Here is a 26,620-nt window from a genome sequence, read left to right on the forward strand (position 1 = left end):
GCTTGTCCGATGCCCAGGCCGGTGCAGTGCGGTCAGGCACAGGGGGATGGGAGCCTGGAGCCCCTGGGCCGGGCCAGGTCAGTGCAGCTGGTCACGAAAGGTCTCCCCCAGGCGCGGGCGGTCAGGTGTGCCGGGGCTGAGGCAGCAGGGTCAGCCGTGTCCCCCCCTTGCTGTCCCCCGCTGCAGCATGTGTTCTGCGAGGAGTGCCTGTGTCTGTGGCTGGACCGCGAGCGCACCTGCCCGCTGTGCCGCTCGGTGGCCGTGGACACGCTGCGCTGCTGGAAGGACGGAGCCACGTCTGCGCACTTCCAGGTGTACTAGGCGAGGGGGCCCTGCAGACGCCTTGGACCAGGCTGGGCTCCGCCCCGCCCCTTCATTCTCCACGCCCCGCCCCTTCATTCTCTATACCCCGCCCCTTTCTCCTCCACGCCCCGCCCTCTCCTCCACGCCCCGCCCCTCTCCTCTATGCCCTGCCCCTTCTTTCCGCCCCGCCCCCTTCCTCGGTTCCAGGCTGCAGTGTATCCCCTTCCCTCTCCTAACCCAGACTCAGTCTCCCCTCTGGGGGGGGAGTCTGTTAGATAATGAGCACCCCCCAGTTGGCTATTGTCACTCCCCATAGCCTGATTCATGGGGCTTCCATGTGGGAGGGGCCCAAGGAGCACGCGCTTCCCCGCCCCCCCAGCTAGTCTGCAGGAGAAGGAGCATCCAGGTGCAGGTGGAGGGACCCTCTCCTCCCAGCTGCAGTAAGGTAAGCGCCCCCAGCCCCCGTAAACGGCTTCCTGTACGTTCTCCAAAGCCCTGGGGCAGCTCCATTCTCCTTCCTTCCACTGTGCAGAAGGGGAAACTGAGGCCCGGAGCTCCCAGGGCCTCCTGGCTCAGTTGCTGACCGAGTGTCCAGCCCTCGGCTCAGGACGTCAGGGCGCAGTGGGGTTTCCACAGCGCTCATGCGCCGTGTTCTGAGCTGGACACTGTTTGCTGAGGGCCGCACTGAGTGGAGGGTCAGCCCCGGTTCCTGAACTCCGCCGCTGGCCTATGGACAGACACTGCTTCGTAACGCCACTTCCCGAGTTCTCCAGCCATGCCTGGGGCCAGTTAAGTGACAAGAACTTGGCCTCGTGGCCCGGCTGTGGACGCCACAGGGACCCCACGCCCAAGATTCATCCTCTCCTGCCTGGAGACGTCTCTCCCTCACCGAAGCCTCAGGCTGGTCAGCAGCTCCCGTGGCCGCTGCCTGCCCCTCACCCCTCCATCCTGGGCGCCCTCAGAGAAGAGGGACCGTCTGGGTTACGGGTGTTTTTCCACCGCCCTGGAGCCAGGGGCAGCTGCGGTCTCTGCCTCAAAGCAGCTTCTCCACCCGGGACCACCTGCTTTGAAGCCATGGAGATGACCCAAGTGGTCGCTCGAAGCCCCTGGCGTCTCCCCACTCTGTTATCTGTCTATCAGTCCTGCTCAGATGCCAGGTGGGCTCGTCCCAAGCCCCCCCCCCCACCCCTCCTCAAGGTCCAGGACATGACTCCTGGGTGCCTCCGAGCCAGGCCTTCCCCTCGGCCTCAATCCCCACCTCCTCCCTGGTACCCAGCCAGGCAGCCCGGCCTGGGCAGCGGGGCAGCTTCCAAGCCCCGTCGCCATGGCAACGGCGGAGATGCTATCCTCTCACCTGCCTGGATAATCAAGTCCAAAGGGGAAGGGGAGGAAACTGCTCTGTTCTCGTCCTCCCTCGAGGAAGGACCCGAGGGAGACACGGCAGGAGCCTTTGCAGCTGGTTCTGATCGGGCGCGCCCGGCCCGAGGGTGCGCTGCCCGAGAAACAAGAATCGAGTGGGGGTCCTTGGAAGACCCTGGAAAAACCAGATTCCAGCATCCACAGGGGGAGATGGAGCGGACCAGGAACTGGGATCCCAGTTCCAAAAACTGCCTGAGACTTTGGGGCGTCACGGCACCTCCCCGTCTCCATCTCCAGGGTGACAGAACCCAGGGATTGAGTCGCTGGGACCGGGGAAACGAACACTGTAACCGACGGATGGATGACAAGGATCCTTTTGTGCCGGACACTCAGTCCAGCCCCTGAAACAGGACAGGGACCTTGGTACCAAGGGGAGAAAGGGGAGGAGGGGAAACGGGGGCAGTTGCAGGGCCGGGCAGGTGGGATGATTTTGCTCTGGATTTTGTTTCTTCATCCCCTGCCAGGGGAGATTTTCTGGGAAGGGTGGGAGGGAGGAGCAGTGGTTAGCGCCGGTGTCCCCCCCCCCAAGGTCTGGCTGTGGGCTGCCTTTGCCCCTCGGGAGTGAAGACCCCTGCTCTCCTCTCCCTGTCTTTGCTCCGCACGCCTGGGATCAAGAGAAAGGATCCTCATGCCTGTGACTCACCGACCCCAGTTCCACAAATCTCTTGCCAGCGGCCTTGAGCAGATTCAGCTCAAGTGTGAGCCGAGGACAGGGCAGCTGAGGGACACCACCCCTGGCCGGCACCGGGGCCACTAAGACCCAGGGTTGAAAGGAGAAAGGTCGGTCCCGGGATCGTGGGCTGGGAGCTTCCCTGCTGCCAATGAGTCACCTGTGGCCAGACCGCTTGTCCACGCTGCTGCGTTTCCTTGGACCTCTGCGGCCAGGCTGGAGCTGTTGCACCAGCTCAGAGAGACGTGCACTCAGCACTGGGTCCCCGATGGACTCAGTTTCCCCCGGCAGGTGCTGTCCAGGTGCAAGCAGGAGAAGCCCAGGCAAGGGCTGGCCCAGGAGAGGGATGAGGAGGAAGAGAAGCGAAAGAGGGGGTTGGCTGTTTTGCGTTTGGGGGCCACACCCAGCGATGCTCAGGGCTTACTCCTGGTTATGCGCTCAAGGGATCACCCCTGGCAGGTTCAGAGGACTGTAATATGGAGGCGGGGGTTGAACCCGGGTTCGATCCCGAGCATCATGCTGTTTGAGGAGACATCCGGAGGCAGCTGTGGGGGGAGCCCAGGCATGACTGCAGCTCAGGGGGCCCCACCCTGCGATTCTTCTCTCTCACGAGCCCCTAGCCGTGGGGGAGTCTCCACGGAGGGCCCCTGCATCTATACCAGGTGCCACCCAGAGCGCCGGGGGCAGGGTGGAACCCAGAACTGGCAGAAGGGACTGGCGAGATCTGGGTGCGACCCAACAAGCTGGTTAATTCGATCGAGTTTGTCTACGCCCAGAGTCTGGGGGCTGGTGGAAAGGGCTTCGCCGGGGGAGCGGATCGTGAATGATGGTTTATCGTGTGAATGGCGAAGACGTGGTGTGACAGAGAGCACGTGCTCTGCATGTGTGAGGGACGGTCTGGCTCCTGGCCCCGCAGGCTCCCCCGAGCACTGCCAAGTGTGATCCCTGCGAAAAATAAAATGTAGCTGCTTTGACTGGATGTGTGTGAGGTTTTTGGTGTGGGGTCGGGGGGTGGGAAGGTCTCAGGGGTAGAGCATGCAGTACCAGGAGTCGAACTCAGGGCCTCCTACATGCCACGAGTGATCTCCAGCCCCCAGAGCCAACTGTGCAGCCCAGCAGGGATGCTCTGAAAACCAAGTCATGTCCGACTCAGATGGGAGAGGCTGTTCCGTGTGTGTCCGAGGGTGGCGGCGGAGGCGGGGTGAGTGAGTGAGGGTCTGCTCCCAGAACCAGGGATTCTCCTTGGTTTTCCTCTGAGACTCTGGGTTGGTTTTTTTTTTTTTTTTTTTTTTTTTTTTTTTGCTTTTTGGGTCACACCTGGCAATGCACAGGGGTTACTCCTGGCTCTGCACTCAGGAATCACCCCTGGCGGCTCTCAGGGGACCATATGGGATGCTGGGAATCGAACCCGGGTCGGCCTCATGCAAGGCAAACGCCCTACCCGCTGTGCTATTGCTCCAGCCCGTTTTTTTTTTTTTGTTTTTTTTTTTTTTTTTGCTTTTTAGGTCACACCTGGCAATGCACAGGGGTCATTCCTGGCTCATGCACTCAGGAATTACCCCTGGCGGTGCTCAGGGGACCATATGGGATGCTGGGATTAGAACCCGGGTCGGCCTCATGCAAAGCAAACGCCCTACCCGCTGTGCTATCGCTCCAGCCCCTGGGTTGGGTTTTTTTTTGTTTGTTTGGTTTTTTGGGTTTTTTTTTTTTTTTGGCTTTTTGGTCACACCCTGTGACTCTCAGGGGTTACTCCTGGCGGTGCTCAGGGGACTCGATGGGATGCCGGGGATTGAACCCGGGTCGGCACATGCAAGGCAAACGCCCTCCCTGCTGTACTATCATTTCCGCCCCAATCTTTTTTTCTTTTCTTTCTTTTTTTCCTCCCTTCCCTGAGACTCTGATGTTTAGCAGATTACTCCTGGGCCTGTGGAGAAACAGCTTCCAGAAGGCTCCGTCCCTCCAGAGAGAAGTCCCCCTGAGGCTTCGGCAGGAAGCCTGGGACAGAGCAGTAGTCTGTCCCCAAACCAGTGACTTTAGCCCCCGGGGGCACAGACGGGGGCTGGGGCTGGGCAGGGATGTGCCCAGGAGGTGGAGACGGAGGAGGGTGAAGGTGGGTGAGTCACCTGAGTGGAGATGGTGGGGGGGGGCGTCCCCAGAGGGAGTGCAGTGTCCACACCCCCTATTCTGGGGGAGAGACTGGGACACGGTCCCTCAACACCCTAGACCCGATACATACGGGGTACGATTCCCCGCCCACGCGTCCTCTGTGCCCGGTTGGAGATTCCACTCCGTGCTCAGCGGCTCACCCCCGTGATGCCACAGAGGAATGTGGCATCACGTGGATGGCCTGACCCCGAGCTGTTGAGTAGATGCAGCCCCTGGGTGGGGGCGAGGGGCTGCTCAGGAGGAAACGGGGGGGGGGGTGAGGGGAGTGTCTGGCCTTCTGCTCTGGGGAGAGCTGTGGGGTGCAGCTGGGCCCCTCCCTGCACCTTGGTGGGGGGCAACCCTCCCCAAGGAAATGAAAACACAGACGCCTTTGGCTAGAAGTGCACGGCCCGTTTTTTAATAAAGTCATTACAAATATGTACAAAGCGTCTCCAAGGTATGAAATTCCTCTTACAAAACAGCACACCGAACCCGCAGGCCCGCCCCTGCCACGGAATGCCCCAAGCTCATGGGGCCAGAGGCCGGAGCCGGGCTCCAGACGATACCCCCCCCCACCAACCTTCCCTCCCTTGCACTCCTTAACAGCGAGACTTGTGGGATCAGAAACGGGTCGGACACAGGAAGGGAGGCAAAACGGCTCCCTGTTCCTAGGAAATAAGTCAGACAGGCCCCCGCCGGCAAAGTCCAGGCTCCTCCCAGGGACCTTCTAGAAAGCAGAGACCCAACAGGGTCCAATACATTAAATCCTCAACTAAATCATCCGGCCTGCCCCGAGGAGCCCCCGGATGCCACGCCCTGGGCAGTGGCCCGGGCCAGGCGCCCTGCTCCCCTCTGGGCAGGCACAAGCCCTCGAGCTGGTGCCCGGGGACCCGGCCGGGAGAGACCCAGGACTCAGCAGAGCTGGGCGTGGAGGGCGCCAAGGTCAGCTGTTTCACCCTGCGCTGCCTCGGTCTCCCCGGAGGGAGGGGAAGGAGAAGCACCCCATCTTCCAGCATGGCCTCAGGAGTAGAGCTGGGAGCGCCCCAGAAGCACCAAGCAAGCACCCAACATTCCATCCTGGGGAGGAGCCGATCTCGGGCGCTTCGCCCCGTTGGTGGGGGGCGGGGGCCCAGAAAGTGCTATTCCAGCCACTAGCCAGCACAGCCTGGGGTCCCGGGGAGGCCCTGGCCAGTCTGGACAAAGGTCATGGGCCACTATGCCGGCAAAAGGGGCTGCCCCTCAGGCACCGGCACGAAAACCTCTTCCCAGGTGGGCATCTAGCAGCGGGCACAAGACGGGTACCTGGTGAATAGTAGGCTGTTGAGTGAATGAATGAAATCTTTAAAAATAAACTTTCACTTTAAGCTTTAAAGTGACACTCTGACTCCACTCCCTCCCTCAGTGAGCTCCCAGGAGACTAGTTCAGGGGGGTTCAACCCTGTCCCCCCCACCCCCAAAACTCCTCACCTCTCCATCCTCTTTTGACCCTCTGATTGGCCCAACGTAGCTTTAAAAAAAATTCAGAAAAGGGGCTGGTCTCCACAGAGAAGAGCAAGACTCCAGTCCTGGTCACTGCTGCTTCTAACAGCAGCTGGACACTAAAAAAAAAGTCCACAGAGCACCAGTGTCCCCAAAAGACCCCTGTGTGCGATCAGAGGGGCGCCCTGCCAATTTCCCAGCGAGGAAAGAGCCGGTTTGCAGCCGTCAGCAGCCTCGCGAGAGAGCGCGGAGTAGGCTGAGATCAGCTACATAAATTGGGAAGCCGAAGTCACAGCCCCGTGGTCCTGCGGCAGTATTGCTTACGTCACCCGTTCCCCATCAAAAAAGAAAAGAATCTAAAAACCGGACCACTGGAAGGCAGGAACGGCGTCTCCAGTGCCCCCAGGAGGGGAGAAAACAATGAGGGTGGCTCCCAGGGCTGGGGCTGGGTCCAGCACCATGGACAGCGGTCAAGGGGGGGCCCAGTGGACGCTCTCCCCCAAGAAAGGCTCACTCCAGCTCCAACTGGGCCAAAAGGACCGTGAAAGGAAACCCAGCATTTGAAGAGGAGGAAAGAGACACTCAGTGTGTGTGTGGGGTGTGGGGGGAGGGAGAGAAGCTTCCAGAAGGGCCTGGGTCTCATCTGGAATGCGGAAGTCCCAGAGGCCCCGTGTGTCTAGCTGGAGTCTTGCACCCCTTGCATCATCGGGAAAGCGGGGGCCCTTCCTTTGCTCTTCAAGTCTTCATGCAGCTACTTAAATGACCTCAGAGACGTCCGTCTGCATTGTGTGGACACACGCACGCACTCGCGCGCACACACACATACATGCACGCACACACACACTGCTGTCTGCTGAAACTCGATATGAGGTCTTTTTAAAATTTATTTCAAAGCCTCTCTCTCTTTTCACAGACGCTCTGCAGCGAAGCTAATCAAAATCAATGACTCCTTGGCAGCCGGAGGGGAAGAAAGGGGGTGTGGGGAGAGCAGGAGGGAGGGATGGTGCCAGCACTTTGCGCACTGTGGAAATATTAAAAAAAAAACTATACCCCACTATCTCATGCAATCCAAATAATGCAATGCGCGTGAGAGTGGGGACAATCTAATTCATGTGTATCTCATGCTTCCATTTCCTCATACAAATGTCCATCAAGAAGTCAAATCTCATATAAAAAAAAAAAACACCAAGCATTAAAAACAACCCCTTGTCAAAAAATCGGGGCGGTGGAGAAGTGCACTCCAATTAATGATGTGCAAGAAAAAAGTCAGGATCCGATAAATACAGGGTTTCTGTTAATACAAGAGATTATGTACAAGGGACTTGGCTGGACAGCTCCATCGGGAAGGCGTGGCCGCCCTGTTCTCCGCAATGTGGCTTCGTTAAAAAAAAATCCAAAGGGCCCAAACGCCCAACGCCCCCCCCCCCACTTCCAGCCTGCCCCACCCACTCGGAGTTTGGACACTCCGGAGGGGCAGTCATACCTAAGCTGGCAGGCAAGTCAAGGCTGCAAAAAAAGGAGGTCAGCCTGCACCCCCACGCCTCCCTAGAGGTCTGAAAGGTGGTGGCACTCGTCGACGGCTGGGAAAAACGGCTCCCCTGAAATCGGGGTGAGCCAGAAAGACGCTGGCGTCTGCCTAGGAAATCGGCTGGGAGAGGGGAGAGAGAGGCACAGGGAGTTCAGAGCTTGAAGCCTTCCCCAGCAGACCCCGCCTCCTCCTCCAGCATCCCTGTAAACAGAACTGCAGGGGTGAAGGCGAGCGAGCAGGGTCTCCAGGAAAGCGCTGCTTCTCCCTGAGCGGAGATCCAAGCTGTCAGCGGGGAGTGGGTGCAGGCTGCCCTCACCCCCTGCCCTGCTGGGCTGCATTTGCCTCTAAAGGGCGATTTGAGGGAACAGAAGGCCGGGGTTGTGTTGTTTTGGAAAGCAAGCAAGCAAGCAAGACTTGCTCCCAGCCTGCGCGGGGAAAGGTCCTGTGGTTAAAGGGCCCGGGGACTCTGAGCAAAAGCTCTGCAGCTGGTTGGTTCCCGGTCAGCCCCCCTGTCCGCCTTAACAACAGCTGACCCCTCCCTGACCTCTTAGAACTGGGGGAGATCTGCGAATAGCCCGAGAACCCCCTGTCCAGGGCTGGGGCGGGGGAGGGGCCCCGGCAAATGCAGCCTTGTAGCATAACTGCCAGCACCTATTCCCCAAGCCTGCGCCTCTCGGCTTGGAACAAAACAGAGCAGTGAGTGAATGATACCCTGAACAGAGAAATAATACCTGTTTTTCTTGGATTTCTTTTTTTTTTTAAAGCAAAATAATAATCCTGGCTCCCTGAAGAATCTTTGCAGCCAAGTCTCAGTCCAGCACACTTTTTTTTTTTAATTTTTTAGCCCTTCTAGAAACTTCTGAAAATAGTGCTTTATCCTGGAATAAAAGAATCAGACCCTCCTGTCCATCAGTGAGATGCTGGTGCATTTCATTTCCATGGCCCTCCCCTCCCCCAGCGCCCCTGGCTTATAAATCACCCTCGACCAAAATGAAGCCGTTTCTTGGCTCTTTAATCTATAAAAACCTAAGCCCTGAAATCCCCCAGGGAGGGAGGGAGGGAAGCCTTGGGCTGAGCTCTAGGACCCTCCTCGGGGGAGAGGAGACGGCCAACAAGTCACACTGGGGCTTGCCTCCCCCAGCTGACCAGAGCTGGCCCCCCCCCAGACAAGATCCTCCCGCAAACCACCTCTGGCTTATCTGCCATCTCCACCCCCCTCTTACGGAAAGAGATTCTCAAGTGGCACTTTTGCAACTCGCCCCTTCAAAACAGGTGAAAAAAAAAAAAAGAATCTGAAAGAACAAAACAAAAAAATCTCATCTCAGGCCGGCAGGGCGGGTGGCATTGTCCCACAGTGCCGGGGGTCCACGGCAGCACCCACGAGAAACACACTTAGCACCAGCGGTTGTGAGCGAAGCACCAGAGACACCATCAGATGGGCAGGAACCAAGGACCCCACTTGTGACGAGGCCGGGGGACCAGCCAGCTACGGAGGCAGGTACCAAGTGACCCGGAGGGGTCGAGAGGTTTTCGAAACAGAGACTGCGCAGACCCCCTGCCTCCCCCAAATCTGCCCACATCTTCCTCATTCTTTTTCTTTCCTTCTTCCATATATATATTTTTTGTTCCCTTCCTCTTTGCCTTCTGCCATGTCACGTGTTATTCCATTCCTACCAGTCTTTGCAAATTTCCCAGGTACTCCGGCGGCAGCGACAGCGGTGGCGGCGGTCTCCCAGAGCCCCTGGCAGGCGACTGTCCCAGTTCACATCGGAAGGTGCGGAAAAAAAGAAGGGGACGCGTCCTCGACAAGGCATGCACTGAGAAGTAATATTCATATTTTCTTTTTTTCTATATATAGAGAGAGCTGTAGGTAAATAGCGTCAGGGCGTCTGTTTCTGCAGCTGGACATCCAGAAGGCCCCCCCGGCCCCCAGCCACCACCTTTCTGCCCTCGCTCCAGGCGCCGGCGTGAGCCTCCACTTCCTCCTCGAAGTGCCAACCGCCGCCCCCTTCCAGCTCCGGGCTTCCCCTCAGGAAAACGGGAACCAGCTTTCTCCAAGAACACAGGGGTTGCACCAACCTGCGGAAACCAAGAGCGGGACAACATCAGTCAGCAGCCACACGGGGTGACGTCAGCGCTGTGGCCTCGGCGGCGGGCTGCGCGTGCGGGGGAGGGGTGCGCGGCGAGACATAAAGCTCTGATTCGGGAGGAAAGGGCCCCCCCAGTCCTGCTGCAGTCTCCCCCAAATATGCACGCACGCACGCGCACTGGCTCCATTCGCAGGACTCCCTGGCCGTGTACACAGACCTCTGCTGTGAGTGCAGGTACACAATACGGGCGCAAGCCATAGGACAGCAGGTAAGGCGCTTGCTTTGCACACGGCTGGCCCGGGTTTGATCCCCAGCACCCCCTGATGGTTCCCTGAGCCCCACCAGGAGCGATCCTTGAGCACAGAGCTAGAAGTAAGCCCTAAGCACTGCCAGGTGTGGCCCTCCGAAAAGACACACAAATCAAAAAGCAATTAATAAGAGCGCGGAGAGGTCAGAGAGACAGCCCAGGGCTTAAGGCGCTTGCCTGGCTCACAGCCCACCCCGGTTCTGTCCCCAGCACCAACTACGGTCCAGAAAGCACTGCCAGAAAGTCCCTCCTGGGGCTGGCGTGGTAGTACAGCAGGTAGGGCGTTCGCCTGGCACGTGGCCAACCCGGGTTTTATTTATTTATTTATTTATTTATTTATTTATTTTTGCTTTTTGGATCACACCAGGCGATGCTCAGGGGTTACTCCTGGCTTTGCACTCAGGAATTACCCTATGGGATGCTGGGAATCAAACCTGGGTCGGCCGCGTGCAAGGCAAACGCCCTCCCCGCTGTGCTATCGCTTCGCCTCCCCCCCACCCGGGTTTTATTCCCAGCTTCCCATATGGTCCCCCCGCAGCCCCGCCCGGAGTAAGCCCTGAATGCAGAACCAGGAGTAACCCCCGAGTATCGCTGGGTGTGACCCAAAAAGCTAATAAACAAATAAATAAAAATTTAAAAACATATAAAAAGAAAAGAAAGTCCGTCCTGAGCACAGAGACAGGAGTAGCCCCTGAGCATGGCCAGGTGTGCCCTACTCACTCCCCCCAAAAGCGAACAGAGCTCCCCACACCCCTTTTGGCTTTCCCGGGCTCAGGATTAAGAGTCTCCATCCGTCTATTCATTGCATCATTCCGTCACAGGACCGCATCCGCATGCGTCCACTCGTTCACTGCCAGACAGCCCAGCACAATCCGGTGAAACAGAAGCCCGAGGACCAAGCTCTGGCCCCCACGGAGCCCGAGGGAGCAGGGGGGAAATCGAGAATGACAGCGTCCCCTAACATGCATGGGTTCTGGGTAAATCAGGACAGAGAGCGCAGAGGTGAGGCGGGCAAGCGGGCGCTCAGATCCCTGATGAGTACGGGGGTCCCGGGAAGGCAGCCAGAAGGGGAGCTCCTCCAGCCCAGACCCCCGAGGAGGGAAGAGCCGCGTCACGGCCAGAACACGCGCACACACACAGTCATAGCAGCGAGGATCCATAGCATCACCTGGCCATGGGAGCACCCCAGACACCCACCGAGCAATGGACGGAGGAAATGGGTGTGTGGCGGGGGAGGGTCCCACACCAGGGGCTATTCTTGGCCCTCACAGAGCACTGAAGCACTGATTGGCACTGCCAGGTGTGGGTCTTGAAGATTCTGCTAAGTCAAAGGAGACAAACGGTGCCAAGTTCCACTGACCGGAAATCCCGACAAGAGCCAGCGGGGAGGGCGTTTGCCTCACATGCAGCCGATTCCCAGGGTTCGATTCCCAGCATCCCCTAGGGTCCCCCGAGCACCACCAGGAGTAATTCCTGAGTGCAGAGCCAGGAGTAACCTCTACGCATCGCCAAGTGTGACCCCCCCGCAAAAAAAAAAAAAGAGCCAGCCTAAGGTTGGGGACCAAGCCCAAGGTATGAGCACGGCCTGCCTGCAGATGACCCTCATTCCATCTGTGGTGCCACATGGACCCCCAGGAAGTCCCCAAGCACGCCCAGGTGCTGCTCTTAGGCTCGTGAGCACTGCTGAGGGGGCAGAAAAGTCCTGAGTCCCACAAGACCCCAGCAGCGCTGCGTCCTCTGGCCCTCAGATGATGGGACCCTTGAGCCAGCCGAATGCTCCTTGGGAGATCCTGTCTCCCCAAAAAGAGACGATCCACTGGCTTGAGGCTTTGTTTCTGGGGCTGGGAGCAGAAGCCGGGCCTTGGGGACACACGGGAAGGAAGGACGGGCGCTGTGTCATTTCAGAATCATTTCATTATTTCAGAAGGAGAAGAGGGAGGAGGAAGAGGGCAGGAGGGGAGGCGTGCGGTGGGTGAGAGAGGGCAGGGCAGCGGGCAGCGGGCACAAGGGAAGGCCCTGAGGAATGAAGTGGGGGTGGAAAAGGATCGAGAAGGTTCTGGCAGAGCCCGTGGGCCCGAGAACTTTGTGGCTGAGTGCCAGCGGGAGCTAGGAGGTGGCAGAAGAGAGAGAAAAACCGTTCACTCAAGGGCCAGAGCGATAGTCCAGTGGGGAGCGCGTTTGCCTTGCACGCAGATGAACCGGGTTCGATCCCCAGCATCCCATAGGGTCCCCCCAGCACCGCCAGGAGTCGTTCCTGAGTGCGGAGCCAGGAGGGACCCCTGAGCAGGGAGGGTCTGGGGACAATGCCTAATGAGCTGGCATCTGCTCTGCACGCAGGACACCCGGGTTCAATCCCCGGGCCCCCAAGCACCCCACCGAGAGTGACCCCCAAGCACTGAGCCGGGAGCAGCCTCTAAGCATTGCCAGGTGTGACCACACACACACACACACACACACACACACACACACACACACACCCCAAGACAGACTGAGAGCACTACATTGTGAGCACAGCCGTAAGAGTGGTTCCCCGCTTACCGACACCAAGGAGGACCAGGCCCAGACATTGAGCTCCGGCCGCACCCCCCACCCCCTGCCCGCGTCCTGCGCGTGGCAACTGCCCCCACGGCTGTGATGGGCACTGGGTAGGGGCACTACCCCCACCCCTGCCAGGGAAGCCTCCGGACCAGCAGCAGGCCTTGCTGCAGACCACAGACCTCCAGCCCCACCCTGCAGGCCAGGGGGCACCAACTGCCCCCCGGCCCTGCCCACACCCTGGTCAGGGGGCTCGCTAAATCCTCTGGTGACTCATTTTGGGGTTTTGTTACTTTGTTGTTTGTGGTGGTGGTGGTGGGTTTTTTGGTTTTGTTTTGTTTTTGTGGCCATACTTGGCAGTACTCAGAGTGTCCCCCTGACTCTGTGCTCAGGAGTCACTCCTGGCGGGGCTCGAGGGGGGCATGAAGGATGCTGGGGGTTGAGCCACAGCCAAGGCAAGCCCGTGACTCGCTGTACTATCGGTCTGGTCCCAGAATCGAAAGGAAAAGGGGAGAAAGAGAGAGAGAGAGACAGAAACAGAGGGAGGAGAGAGGGAGAGAGAAGGAGAGAGAAGGAGGGAGGGGAGAGGGAGAGAAAAGGAGGGAGGGGAGGGAGAGAGAAGGAGGGAGGGGGAGGGAGAGAGGGGGAGAGGAAGAAAGGGAGGGGAGAGGAAGAAAGAGGGAGAGGGAGGGAGAAAGGGGATAGAGGGAGAGGAAGGAAAAAAGAGAGGGAGAGGGAGGGAGGAGGGGAGAGGAGGAGAGGGAGGAAGAGGAGAGTGAGGAAAGGGAGAGGGGGGTGTTAGAGGGAGGGGGAGAGCAGGCACAGTTGCGGATTCTCTGTCTCCACCGGGAAGGCTGAGCCGCAGGCTGCTGGGTGAGAGCACAGACTCGGGAGCCAGCTGTCGAGGGCCAAGGCCTGGTCCAGGTAAGAGGCCGTGTGGCCTTTGGGAGAGCTGCCTTTGTTGGTTCTCTCCGGGGCCACGCTGGGCGAGGCTCAGGCCTGACCCCTGGGTCTGGGCCCAGGGATCACGCCTGGCGGGTTGAGGGACCCCCGGGGGTGCCGGGGATGGAACCCGGTTCAATGGCATGCAGGGCAGCCGCCCTCCCCGCTGTGCCCACTCAGCCGGGTATCGGGGGCTTTACCTCTCTGCCCCCGTGCCTCGGGATAGTCCGGGGGGCACAGGGGAAAACCACGTAGACGGGGTCCGCAGCATGAGACGCGGGACCCACTGGTAGGACTGGGGGGACACAGAGGGGAACGTGGTCAGGGGGAGGCTGAGCCGCTCTGGCCGCGTGTTCGGAGGGTTACTGGGCACTGGGCACTTTACATTCCCCACTGCAGTTCCGGATTGTTCTTTCTCCCTGCTCTCCTTTCACACCCAGCACGAGCCCTGGCACATGCAGAGTGACTTTATTTATTTTTTTCTTTTTGGGTCACACCCAGCGACGCTCAGAGGTTACTCCTGGCTCTACGCTTGGGATTGCTCCTGGCGGTGCTCGGGGGACCCTATGGGACGGCGGGAACTGAACCCGGGTTGGCCGCATGCAAGGCAAACGCCCTACCCGCTGTACTATGACTCCGGCCACTATGTTTTGTATTTTTAAATGATTACTTTGGTTTCGGGCCACACCCGGTGGCACTCAGGGATCACTCCTGGCAGGTGTGACCATATAAAGTGCCAGGAGAGAACCAGGGTTGGTGGCGTGCAAGGCAAACACCCTCCCCACTGTCCTATCACCCCGGCTCCAACCGTGAGTGACCTTAAAACCAGAACGGCAGGGCTGGCGACAGGGGACAGGGGTGAAGGCGCGTGTCTTAGCTGAGTCTCTCCAAGTGAGTCCCAGCACTGGTGGGTCCCCTGAGCACAGCCAGGAGTGAGCCCTGCACACAGCCGGGTTTGGCCTGAACCTCTCCACACACCCCCGCCAAAATAATAATAATAATAAAAAATCCAGAAAGTCCCGGTTCCCCCATAGTGAGCAGCTGCCCAGCAGCGGGGAGCCGGGCCCGCCTCAGGCCCTTAATCCCTGTCTCCACTTCCCATCTGGGCCAGCCAGCAGGGAGAGGGGGGGGCCTCCATCCTCTGCCCCTCATTTTGGGGTGCAGACGCGGCAGCTGTGAAGGGTGAGCCCGACTGCTCTTGCTGTGATGGAACAGGGAGCCCACCCCAGCCCCTCCACCCGGGAGACCCGGATTCTCCCCCCTCACTGCCCTCCCCACAATTGCGATTCAAAAAGTAAAACATCCCTTTCCTGAGCTCTCTCTAACTGCGCTCATGGAGGTGACAAATTCCAAAGCAGAGAATGGTATAAGAATGCAAGGATGGGGGCTGGAGCGATAGCACAGCTGGGAGGGCGTTGGCCTTGCACACGGCCAACCCGGGTTCGAATCCCAGCATCCCATAGGGTCCCCTGAGCACCGCCAGGGGTAATTCCTGAGATGCAGAACCAGGAGTAACCCCTGTGCATCGCCAGGTATGACCTAAAAAAGCAAAAAAAAAACAAAAAAAAAACAAAAAAAACAAGACAGTACTCTTTAAAATATATATATATATATATATATATATATATATATCTTTATTTTATTCTTTGCTTTTTGTATCACACCCGGTGATGCTCAGGGTTTACTCCGGGCTCTGCACTCAGGAAGTACCCCTGGCGGTGCTCGAGGGACCCTATGGGATGCTGGGAATCGAACCCCGGTCGGCCGTTGAAAGGCAAACTCCCTACTTGCTATGCTATCGCTCCAGCCCCAAGACAGCGCTCTTTTACCCCCCCCCCGCAGGATACCTTCCAAATCCTCAGTGCCCCCCGTCCCCCACCCCAGCCTCACCACTGGGCCCTCGAGCCCGACACAAAGGCGGGCAATGCCGAAGCTGAGGAGGGAGCACAGGAAAACCAGTCAAACATGGGGGTGCAGCTGGCACTAGGCTAGGGCCGAAGATGTGGGGGCAGTGGGGCGGGGGGGAAGGGGGCTCTCTGTAGAACCTTCTGGAGGCAGGGAGGTGGCTCAGGTGTGGCCTGTCACTTCATCCATGTGAGTCATTCAGACTGGCAAGTCCGTACCGTTTAGGAAACGGGGCCAGGCGCAGAGCTGGTGGCTTCCGGAAGACAGACCTGCCGCCTCTGCCCAGCGCGTTCCGAGGGGCTGCAGGTGAGGTACTGGTTTGGTGGGGCTGGAGAGAGACCCGAGAACTCAGCACTGCCACCCGAGGGGAGGTGGGGCGAAGCCCAAGGACCCGCCCAGCTTCCTGCAGGGTCAGTGCCCAGAGCTGGGGGGCAGCCACGTGGGGGGCTGGCCCTTCCCCTTCTGGCCACAGCTGAGGGGGGCCATGCGCACATCCTTTCAGAAATGCTTTTTGTGGGGGGTGGGACTGGGTTGTAGGGCCGCAGCCATGAGGGGCTGTTCCTGCCTCTGGGTGGGGTCACTCTTCGTGGTGCTCAAGGGGATCCTATGTGGTAGCACTGTCGCACTGTCGTCCCCGTTGCTCATCGATTTGCTCGAGCGGGCACCAGTCACGTCTCCATGGTGAGGCTTGTTGTGACTGTTTTTGGCATCTCGAATACGCCACGGGGAGCTTGCCAGGCTCTGCCGTGCGGGCGGGATACTCTCGGTAGCTTGCCGGGCTCTCCGAGAGGGACGGAGGAATCGAACCCGGGTCGGCTGCGTGCAAGGCAAACGCCCTACCCGCTGTGCTATCGCTCCAGCCCCTATGGGTATCACTCCGATACCCTGTGTCAAACCCGGGTCCGCTGCATAGCAGGCGAGAGAGGACTCCTTGCACTGCCTCTCCAGCCCCTGAAAGGTTCATGTGGATGGTTGTTTCTTCAACTCTTTTACAACTCCCCCATCTGGGCTGCCCTCCCCAGCGGTTCCCTTCAGGAAACCTTAGGATTTCCACGCTCACTGGTTTGTCCGTTCGTTTTGCGGACTCATTCATCAGCCGTGTAACCTGTGTGGCATCTACATCTGGGTGGAACAGTGCCATGCTGGTCCTTTCCCTTCCAGCAATTTCCCTTCCCTTACTCCCCTCAAGTCCCCTTCCCTCGTACAGCCAATGGCCATATTCCGTATTTTTATTTATGTATTTATGTATGTATGTATTTATTTATTTATCTTGCCTTTTGTGTCACACCTGGCGACGCACAGGACTTCCTTCTGGCTCTGCACTCAGATATTACTGCTGGCAGCGCTTGGAGGACCCTATGGGATGGCAGGGATCGAACCTGGGTCGGCTGTGTGCAAGGCAAACGCCCTCCCCGCGCTGTACTTTGGCTCCAGCCCCTTCCATATAATTTTTTGTTTGGGGGGATTCACACCCAGCTGTGCCCAGAGCTCAGCCCCCCACTCAGAGCTCAGGGATTGCACCTGGCAGACTCCGGAGACCCTATGGGATGCCGGGGGCTCAAACCCCGAGTGCAAGGCAAACCCACGCCCTCTCCACTGTGCCATCCCTCTGGCCCCCTCTGTCTTGTTTTCTCGATGGTCAGCATTGCACAGCATGCACAGACCCCGCCTTCCCGACCCACTCCCTTAAGAATGGGCACTTCAGTGGCCTCCAGAGTTTGGCTCTTGTCAAGAAGGAAGCCAGCCAGGCTGGGGGCGGGGTGACAGTGTTCTGGGCTCATGTTTCCACTTCCTGAGGACAGATACCACCAGTGAGGGTGCTGGGCCCCAAGGAACCTCCAGCTTCATCTTCTGGAAGGCAGGCCAGGGCCCGAGCCCCCACGGGTTCACAGTGTGCACTTTTTTAAGTATACAAATTTATTTATTTTTTTGCTTTTTGGGGTCACACCAAGCTATGCACGGGGGTTCCTCTTGGCTCTGCACTCAGGAATGACTCCTGGTGGTGCTGAGGGGGGGAACCTATGGGACGCTGGGAATTGAACTGGGTCAGCCGCATGCAAGGCAAATGCCCTCCCCGCTGTGCTATCGCTCCAGCCCCAAGTATACAAGTTTATTAAGGAACACCCACGGGATCGATGCCTTTGTGCTGGAGGAAAGGAAGGAAGAGTGGGCAGGAGAACTGGACACGAGAGACTGTTCAGCCGACTCCACGGGATGTTAGAGTAACATTCGGAGTTGGGTTGAGTCAGCTCAGCTTTTGCACCCCCTTGTCTTGAGTCAGTGGATTGGGGTCACCCTGCTAATGACCATGATGTCAGACCGGATTCTCTCTACCGCAGGTGGACTAAGCCAGTTTACATTCAGGGTTGCCTGTTTTCAGCATGGCATGTCCACAGCTGGAAACAGGTTTGAAGAGAAGGGTCAGTCACTTGATCACGTTTTGCTCATTGTAGATGTAGCAGATGACCCTTGCGTGTTTTATTTCATAGAATTTCTACAGGAAATTCCAGCACCTTTTTTTTTTCTTTTTGGGTCAGACCCAATGATGCTCAGGGGTCACTCCTGGCTCTGCAATCAGGAATTACTCCTGGCGGTGCTGGGGGACCCTATGGGATGCTGGGGATTGAACCTGGGTCGGCCGCATGCAAGGCAAATGCCCTCCCCGCTGTGCTCTTGCTCTGGCCTGCCCCTGCACACTTTTGACCCGGCAGTCTCACCTGACAGCCTGCTGCTGTTGTACCAACAGTCACACGAACATGTTCAGCAGGCCTCCCTCGCTTACACTCTCAGCAAGCGGGGAACAGCACCAAGCTCCCTCCTGGGACCGGATCAGGCCGGTGTCCCCAAGGTCAGAAGTCCCACCCCGGCCCTAGACTTGCAGTTGTTAGCAGGAGAAAGAGGCCAGATGAACACCTGCATAAAGCAAAAGCCATGAAGGACCCTCAGGAGCTCCCAGATGTCGGGAAGAAGGTCGATGGGGCTGAACTTTGCCCCGGATACAAACCCCAAGAGGCCTGTGTTGTCAGGTACCACACTCTGAACTGGCCCAGGGCCCGGAGTGATAGCACAGTGATAGCACAGTGGGGAGGGCGTTTGCCTTGCACGCGGCCAACCCATGTTCGATTCCCAGCATCCCATATGGTCCACGGAGCACCGCCAGGAGTCATTCCTGAGTGCAGAGCCAGGAGTGAGCCCTGAGCATCGCCGGGTGTGACCCAAAAAGCAAAAAAGGAAAAATGAACTGATGCAGTCTTTGAATTGGGGTCAGAAGAAAAGGCAAAGCCACTTCAGCCCAGTCCCCTGACATTTGCTTTGGCCACTTGGGGGTCTCCAGGTGGGGTTCTAGCTTACGTGCCCATGTGTGTGCGTGTGTGTGCGTATGTGTGTGTGTGCGCGTGTGTGCGCGTATGTGTGTGTGTGCGCGCGTGTGTGTGTGTGTGTGTGTGTGTGTGTGTGTGTGTGTGTGTGCGCGTGCATGCCTTGCTGAGGCTGCATTTCCTGCTCTGAGTCCCTTTCCGGCTGCTGAGCAGGTTCCTACGGCACCTTGCAGCCCTACTGCGGCCAACCCCAGCCAGCCGGAAGCAGTGACAAGTCACCCCTGCCTGTCTTATCCCACTGCCCTCCTCGGAGGGTCTGGCATTTGCCATGGAAACCACCTTTCCCGACTCCTTCCCCGGAAGGGAGGGCCAGGCACCTGGTCTTGGTCCCTGCTGCACCCCGAGGGCACGCCATGGTGAGCGGGGACAGGAAGTCTTGTCCCTGTCTTGTACCTTTCTGACCCCGTCACCCGTGATGTGGTTCTTGGCACCTGCTATGGCCCAGCACACTGCTGAGGGCGCGGGGGCACCTGGGGACAGGCTCTGCTTCCCTCGAGGGCCTACTGCCCACCCCGGAGAGGGGGAAAGACGGGACCCCACCTCGGGATCCCACCTCGCAGGCCTGGGCAAGCTACTCTCCCTGCACCGGCAGCCACAGCGGGCCACGCCACACCGAGGGCACAGCGGCCTTTACATCCTGGGCTCCATCACTTGCGCCCCGGCCTCTCAGCAGGCAAGAGGGTGACACCACACAGGGACCCTTGGCACATCTGGCTCCTTCCCAGGGGGTCTCCCCAACAGCTGGCCTCCTTCTGTTTGGCGTTTGGCTGGCTTCCTCCGTGCTGGCCAGCGAGCCAAGCCCAGGCTTTCAAGCCCGAAAAGTCATCCCGGCAGGGGTGCGGGCGGCAGGGCGGGCTTGGAGGGAGGCCCGAGGGATGCGCCTCCAGGTTTAACCACTTAATCCCCAAAGTACCTGCCAAGAACCAGTTAGCCCGTCTGGCGGCGGGGCCGGCCGGCATTAATTCATTCTGGCAGGCTCCTGCCGGCCCATTATCCGCCTCGCTCCTGACCACGCCGCCTCCGGGGCCTCCAGGGTCCCCCTCTCGGCCCTTCTCCCGAGTCCCAAGGCAAGAGGCTGCCCACCCCTGACCCCCTCTCCCATCTCGACTGCGCGGCTCCATTCTCTCTCCTTCCCCACCCCCCCCAAGGCGCACTTCCCCGCCCTCCCACGCCTCCCCTCGCCAGCCCCGCACCAGAAAGACTCTTTTGTTCCCCCGCTCAGGGGGGAGCTTCAAGCCGTGACTGGTTAAAGCACACCCAGCCTCCTCCCAGCCCTGCCTCCGTTTCCCCTCCGATGCCATAAAACACTGTCCCTGTCCTTCCTCCCTCTGGATGGGCTGAGACACCAGCCACCACACTCAGCTTTTTTTTTTTTTTTTTTTTTGCTTTTTGGGTCACACCCGGCGATGCACAGGGGGGACCATATGGGATGCTGGGAATTGAACCCGGGTTGGCCGAATGCAAGGCAAACGCCCTACCCGCTGTGCTATTGCTCCAGCCCCCCACACTCAGCTTTTTGTTTGTTTGTTGTTTGTTTTGGTTTGGGGGGGGCCACACCCGGTGATGTTCAGGACTTACTCCTGAGTCTGTGCTCAGGGCTCACTTCTGGCAAGGACTTGGGGACGTCACAGAGGCTAGTAGGGGTGAAGTCCTGGTGGGCTGCGTGCAGGGCCAGGGCCCTCCCCGCTGCCCTCTCTCTGCAGCACCCAGGGCCAGGCTCCGGACAAGGCTGCTGGCCCGTCCATCCCCTCAGTCCCGGGAAAAGGGAGAGCTCCGAGAGTTCAGGTCCGGGCCTGCCACGCTGCCAGCCAGCTCCTGCGCAGGGACTCCAACCCAGGTCCTTCTGGCCCCTCCCGGAGTCCAAGCTTCTAACCAGGGGACTCTACTGGCCCGTCGTCACGGGTCCCCTGGAAGGGCAGGTAGAATCTGCGGAACTGCCAGGACTGACCACACTTCTGTCCACTTCGCATGTCCTCCTGCAGAGACCCTGCATGTGACAGTGTCTGTGCTGACATTGTCCCCGTTTTACCTCCGCAGGAAAAGGCTTTGGGCTGTGTGTGTGTGTGTGTGTGTGTGTGAGAGAGAGAGGAGCGAGAGAGAGGGAGAGGGAGAGAGAGAGAGAGGGAGAGGGAAAGAGAGAGAGAGGGAGAGGGAGAGAGAGAGAGGGAGAGGGAAAGAGAGAGAGAGGGAGAGAGAGAGAGAGAGAGGGAGAGGGAAAGAGAGAGAGAGAGAGAGAAACTTATTACTGCGATCTTGCATTCTGCTACGCTTCTTCAGCCTAAGAGAAGAAATGCCTGGCCCCAGAGAGAGCCCAGGGCCTCAGACACAAATCTTCCATGGGGCTGACCTGGGCTCCATCCCAATACTGAGTATTTCTGGGTGCAGTCCTGGAGACTCCCCCCTCCCATCGCCCAGCTCAGCCCGCAATCAGGATAGTGAGTAACTGTCCAGGAGAGATTCCGGGGCCTCCTGAGCACTGCTTAGGAGTCTCCCCCCAAGGGAGGAAGCCCCTCCTCTCAGAGGCTGACAGCCTGCCTGGAAGGATGCCATGAGCCTGCCCACTTGCCCTCTGGACTTTGAAAAGGGGACAGGACCCCATTCGGGCAGGCAGTGGGTTTGCTTTCACTTCTTCAGAATTCCAGGAGGCAGGAAAGATGGGTTCCCCACACACACACCTCCTAGCCCCCACCCCGCAATTAAGGCCAAGGCAGGAGAGAGCTGGAGGCTGGGCTGGGCAGGAAGTTGGTAGTGGGGAGGTGACAGGAGGCTCAGAGACAAGGCCTGGGCTAGGGAGTGGCCAAATTAGAATGGGCGAGCACATGGGGGGGTTACCCACAGATAGGGGTGTCAGCAGGGACAGGGCACTGGACGTGGAGGCTCCTGGGACCCTGGGTGAGGGGACACAGCAGGTGCAGGGCCGAGAGACTGGGGTAGCAGCAGAGTGAGGAGAGAGAACCAATGAACCAGGGGAGAAACCATAAGCCAAGGGGACAACTATTTGCCCGCCAGAGCAGCTGGGGGGTGGGGAGCCGGGTGGGCAGGGAGGGTCCCCAGGGGTCAAGCACAGGGTGTGGGTGGAGGGCGGCACACAGGCTCCCTGGGGCTGGGCTCCCGAGACCCCCCACTCCCAGGGCCTGGAGGGGGGTGGGGAGGGGAAGAGAGCGCCCCCTCCCACCTCTGCCCCAAAGCGCCTCTTCGCACGTCCACGCGATTCCCTGCCCTGCACCCACCAGCGTGCAGCTCGCTTCCCGGCTGGGGCTTCTGCTCCAGCTCCCGTCTTTCCTCTCTTTCCAAGTCTAGCCGCCGGCTGGTGTTTTCTTCCTCCCACCTTATTTCCGCTTTCCCCAAAACTGCACTCGGGGGTTTCCCGCCTCCCGCTCGCCTCCCTCATTCACCTCCGCATGCCGCATCCGAAAAGCTGTTGGTCCGCGCGCCCCCCCGCGCCTCCTCCCTCCGCTTCCCCCCCACCACCGCGCCCCGTCCACCCCCCATGCGGTCTCTTCCCACCCGAGGGAGCCCCAAGTTCCTCTCCGCGCCGAGGCGGGGAGGAGCGGATGGGACCTCCAGGAACGGGGCAGACCGCGCCCCGAAGCGCGCACCTCTTGGCGCCAGCGCCCCGGCGGCGCCCGGCCCACGCGACATCTGTCGCCCGCGCTCCCGACTCACACCCCGCGCGCCCCCGCAGCTCCCCGGGCGCTGCCACCCCCCACGCTCCGGCTGCCGCCTCTCCTCGCGGGCTCTCGGGCCTCGCCCGCCGGCGCCGCGCCAGCCTCTCCCGACCTCAACCCGGGCGCGCGTCCCCGAGACTGTCGCCTCCGGCCCGCCCCCCGCCTCGCTCCTCCGGGGTCCAGAACCAGAAACGACGGCTCTTGCCCGGGCCCGGCAGCAGCAGGGTCTTCGGCAGGGCCCCCTGCCCGTGGTCCCGAGGGGCTGAGGACTTTGCTCCCCCTCGCGGTGCCCGGGGAGCCCCCTCCCGTCGCCCGGATCCCCAGCACGCAGCCTCCGCCTGCTCCACGCTCTCCAAACCCTTCGCAAACAGGGCCTAGCACTCAGAAAAGGCGCAATAAATTCTCTTTCCGTACAGCCACGGCCCCCCCCCTGAAGTTTCCCTAAAAGCTTCTACACCCCAGCCTAGTTTTTTTTTGGGGGGGGGGGTGGGCGTAAAAAGGGGAGGCTCTCCTTCGCGCTCCGTCAACGAGGCGCGTCTGCGAAGCTAGGAAGAAGTTGGAGCGAGCGGCGGAGCGCACGGGCCTTTAGGGAGCCAGACCGAGCCAGCCAGAGACCTGGAGGGGGCGGCAGGATGCGCGCGGGTGGCGTGGGGGGTCCCCGAGGACGGAACCCAGAAAGTGGGAGAAGTGGCACTGGGGGAAGAGGAGAGGGTCTTGGGGGAGGGGGCAGCCAGCAGGGGCAACTCGGATGAGGATGGGGAACTTGTCTTGACCTCGCCCCCCGCCCCCACCCGCGCAGGATGATGACCTGGCGTGGCTCGTGGCCACAGCCTCGATCGCGAACACACTTCGGATGGGTCCCGCGCGACCCGGGCTGGGGGGAGACCGCCGGGGACGGGAGGAGTGGCAGCGCGGCGCGCGAGGAGGCAGAGCAGGGGAGGGCGGCCCTGCCGCTCGGGAGGGGACGCGGGGACCGGGAGGCGGGCAGAGATGCCCGCGCGGGAAGGGAGCGGAGGCCCGAGCGGCGGGGCGGGGGATGCTCGAGACGGGCCGAGCCTCCCCCCACCCACACTCCCCCCGCCGCCGCCGCCGCCGCGCCCCGGCGCTCGCTCGCGCGCTCGCGTACCTGTTGCTCGCTCCAGCTGGGTCTCGGCTCCGGCCCCACCAAGCAGCCCCGCGTTCCTACAAGTTCCGCCTGCCGAGCAGCCAGGCCGCCAGCGCCGCCACCTGCGCGGCCGCGCACAGCCAGGGCCAGTAGGAGGGGAGCGCGCCGGGCGCCCGCGCCCCCCGACCCCGCGCGCGGCGCCGCCGCATGGTGCGCTGGTGCAGCTCGTCGCCCAGCGCCTTGAGCCGGGCGGCCGTGAGCTGCGCCGCCGCCGAGCGCAGCCCCAGGCGGCCCGCGCTGCAGGCGCACACGGCCGGGGGCCCGCGGCCGCGGTGCAGGGGGCACGGGCACATGACCGGCTCGCCGGGCTCCCTCCCCGCGCTCGGGCCGCCCCTCGCCTCGGCTCCCTCCGGCCTCCGCGCCCGCCCGCGCCGCGCTCCAGCCGCCGGGGGCCGCCCCTGGACACCAAGTTTCTCCCGGTGTTGTGCGTTTGTTGTGCTGACGGCGCTATTATTAATTAAAGTGTCACATGGTGGAGGGGGGCGGGGAGGGGGGTTACATCATCCGGCCCCCCCGGGGGGTGGGGGGGCTGCAGGCAGAAGGAGCCGAGAGGTAACTTTTAACCCTCGCGGCGCCGGCGGCTCGGAGGCGCGCGCCGGGATGGGGCGCGGGGAGGCGCCCGCCCCCCTCCATCCCTCCCCCCGCCCCGCACTCCCGGGCGGAGATCCCGGGCCCAGGGGTGGAGGGGGCGCGGGGGGACCCCGGCGGCGACGGAGGGCGAATGGTTCTCCCTCTTCTTTTTATTTTATTTTATTCTTTTTGTATTTCCTCTACCCCTGAATTCGGCTTCCGTCGCGATGTGGTTCGCCGTTTCGGAGGAAGCTGTGCTCGCATTCGGCTGCATTATTCAAAAACATTCCGAGGCTATTGTTTTGTGGCGGGGGGGGGGTGGCGATGGTGGGTGGAAACGGCATCGCAGCGAAAGAGCCAGATTGCACCCAACTTGCCCGCTCTCAGCCCGCACTCAGCACCTGTACGCTTCGGATTGGGACCCCCCCTTCCCGACACAGACCCACCCCCACCCCCACCCCCACCCCGCGGGGGACCAGACCCCGACGCGCTCCCCGCACAGCACCCTGGGCGCCGAGAGAGAGAGAGAGCCTGGGTGCAGGGGGCTGGGGGCTGGTGTCAAGGGTCGGTCCTTAGCCCGAGCTCCGGGGTGACGCGTTCATTTGCCGCCACGCACCCGGTGAGAGCCTCACCCCGGCTTTCCAGAGGGGAGCTTATGGGGGTCTGCTCCCTTGTGAGCTATATCTGTAACTTATCGGGGTTACAGATTCTACCGGGAATCCGGATTTAAGGTGCGGAGAGACGCTAAGAGGCTGGTGGATCGGTTTCCCGGGGTCTGGGGTGGGGGGTTCTGGGAGCACCTGAACCCCTGTCTCCCATCCAGTCCCCCTTTATTCACTTCCAGGCTAGAAAGTCTGGCGCTGCCCGGCCAGGGAGAGAGATTGTTTGGAAGAAAGTGGGTCTCTGAGTTGAAATCCACTGGGGTTCAGAAAAACGAGGGGAGCCCCACCCCCCTGCCCTCTCCGCATCCGGCCTCTGCCTTGGGGCCACGTTCCTCCAGGTGCTCTCTTTCCCCCGAGGCTTGATGGCGCCTTTGGTGACCTGGAAAGGACTCCTGGAGATGGTCTGGGTGTGGAGTTATCAGCAGAAACGTCCTCTTTTGGCCTGGACCACAATTGGGCTCAGAGCCCAGCGCTGCCCGCTAACGATAAGGCCCTTCTGGTCAGCCAGCCCCACCTCCATAACCATAATGGCCAGCCCTGGACTAAGACCCTTCCCTCTGCTACCGGAAATGAAAGGTCCCAGTAATTCTCGGGGTGGGATGTGTGTGTGTGTGTGTGCGTGTGTGTGTGTGTGTATGTGTGTATGTGCACACACGTGCGCATCCTCACCATCCTGTTTGGCAGATGGGGAAACTGAGGCCCAGGGAGCAAAGACCACTTGTCCAAACTCACAGCCAGAGCAAAGTAAGCTCGTATCTAAGGAAATCAGGCAGCTCCAGCCCTCGACTCGTAAGCATGGTTTTATACTGCCCCCTGTAATCTGGGAATAATAATACCTCCCGCCCAGGACCGGGGCTGACATGAAAAGAGAGAAACACGTGCCAAGCACCTGGCATGCAGCGGGGCCCTGGATAAACCTAGATTCCCTTTGCTTCTGGCAGCTCCTCCCTCCCGTCGTCCTGGGGCTCACCTCCTTAATTCCCCCTGTAGCCCGCACGGCGGGGACCTGATCCACCACCCGGTGCCTTGTTCCAAGAAAGAAGATACAGTGTCTATTGAAAAAGCCCTTTGGATTTAAATCGAACAATTCCCTGCCCCCCCCTGCCCCCTTTTTAATCTACACGCTTTTAACGGCTCACTTCATGGACATTAATTTTAATGGGACGATTATGACCGTGTTTGGACGCCTGCCCCTCGAATGCTGGGCTCGCAAGGTGCTGCTGGGGCCGGGCCCAGCCGCCTGGATGCTTTCTGTCGCGCAGAGAGTGGGGCCCTGGCCATAGGGACTCGTCTCTCACTTGGTGCGGCGGGGGGGGGGGGAAAGGGAAAGGGGTCACCCCAAGTGACTGGGCAGACCGCTCACCGCCCAGCCCTCTGGCCCGCTCCACCCCAGCCGACAGCCCTGAACGTGTTCCCCCTGGAAATGCTCAGCGCGGACCCACCACGCACTAATGGGGAACTTGGCCTGGAGACCAGGCTTTGTGGGGCCTCTTTTCCCAAGAAGTGGGGGGGCGGGGCGGGGAGCAGGCCAGGCCCTGAGCTCATGCCTTGTCACCTCGCCAGCACTCACGAAACCGTGCTCACGTTGGAAGGTAAATCACGTGGTCGAGACTCGAAGACGCTTTGAAGAAAGGCAGAGGTTGGTACTTCCCCCCCCAAATCCATGGGGCTCCTCCGGGTGTGAGTTGGCAGTTCCGTCACTGTATTTGATGCTGTCCTGAGACGCACGTTCTCTGGGGGAGCCACCTAACACTCTTCTGATACTTGAGTCAAATGAGTTTTTATTTCAGCGCTTCATTTAATAAACCCTTTAATCATGCTCACTCGGTGCCAGAGGCTGTGCTGATGCTTTCGA

The 26,620-nt window shown here is 60.2% G+C and overlaps 2 protein-coding genes across 4 annotated transcripts in view; one reads left to right on the top strand and one right to left on the bottom strand.

Moving 5' to 3' along the window:
* RNFT2 (ring finger protein, transmembrane 2) overlaps positions 1-3,371 on the top strand; it is a 63,540-nt gene extending 60,169 nt beyond the window's left edge. Inside the window, exons 11-12 of one of the 3 annotated variants that reach the window (XR_008631416.1) lie at positions 187-748; positions 836-3,371. Coding sequence is in view for 1 of the 3 variants with exons in the window: in XM_055147015.1 (XP_055002990.1) it covers positions 187-321 (135 nt within the window). In the remaining 2 variants the exon portion in view is untranslated. Of the gene's footprint in view, positions 1-186 lie in introns of all 3 variants that reach the window. The other 2 variants (XR_008631415.1, XM_055147015.1) reach the window with 2 other exon arrangements.
* A 1,480-nt stretch (positions 3,372-4,851) lies between these two features.
* HRK (harakiri, BCL2 interacting protein) lies at positions 4,852-23,969 on the bottom strand. Its single transcript, XM_055147016.1, has 2 exons — positions 23,495-23,969; positions 4,852-9,623 (listed from the first exon to the last, which is right to left on the bottom strand). The coding sequence occupies exon 1, from the start codon at positions 23,824-23,826 to the stop codon at positions 23,551-23,553; it is 276 nt and encodes a 91-aa protein (XP_055002991.1). The 5' UTR covers positions 23,827-23,969; the 3' UTR covers positions 4,852-9,623; positions 23,495-23,550.
* Positions 23,970-26,620: the final 2,651 nt, after the last annotated feature.

The sequence above is a fragment of the Sorex araneus genome, chromosome 9 (genome assembly GCF_027595985.1).
Source record: "Sorex araneus isolate mSorAra2 chromosome 9, mSorAra2.pri, whole genome shotgun sequence".
Taxonomy (NCBI): domain Eukaryota; kingdom Metazoa; phylum Chordata; class Mammalia; order Eulipotyphla; family Soricidae; genus Sorex; species Sorex araneus.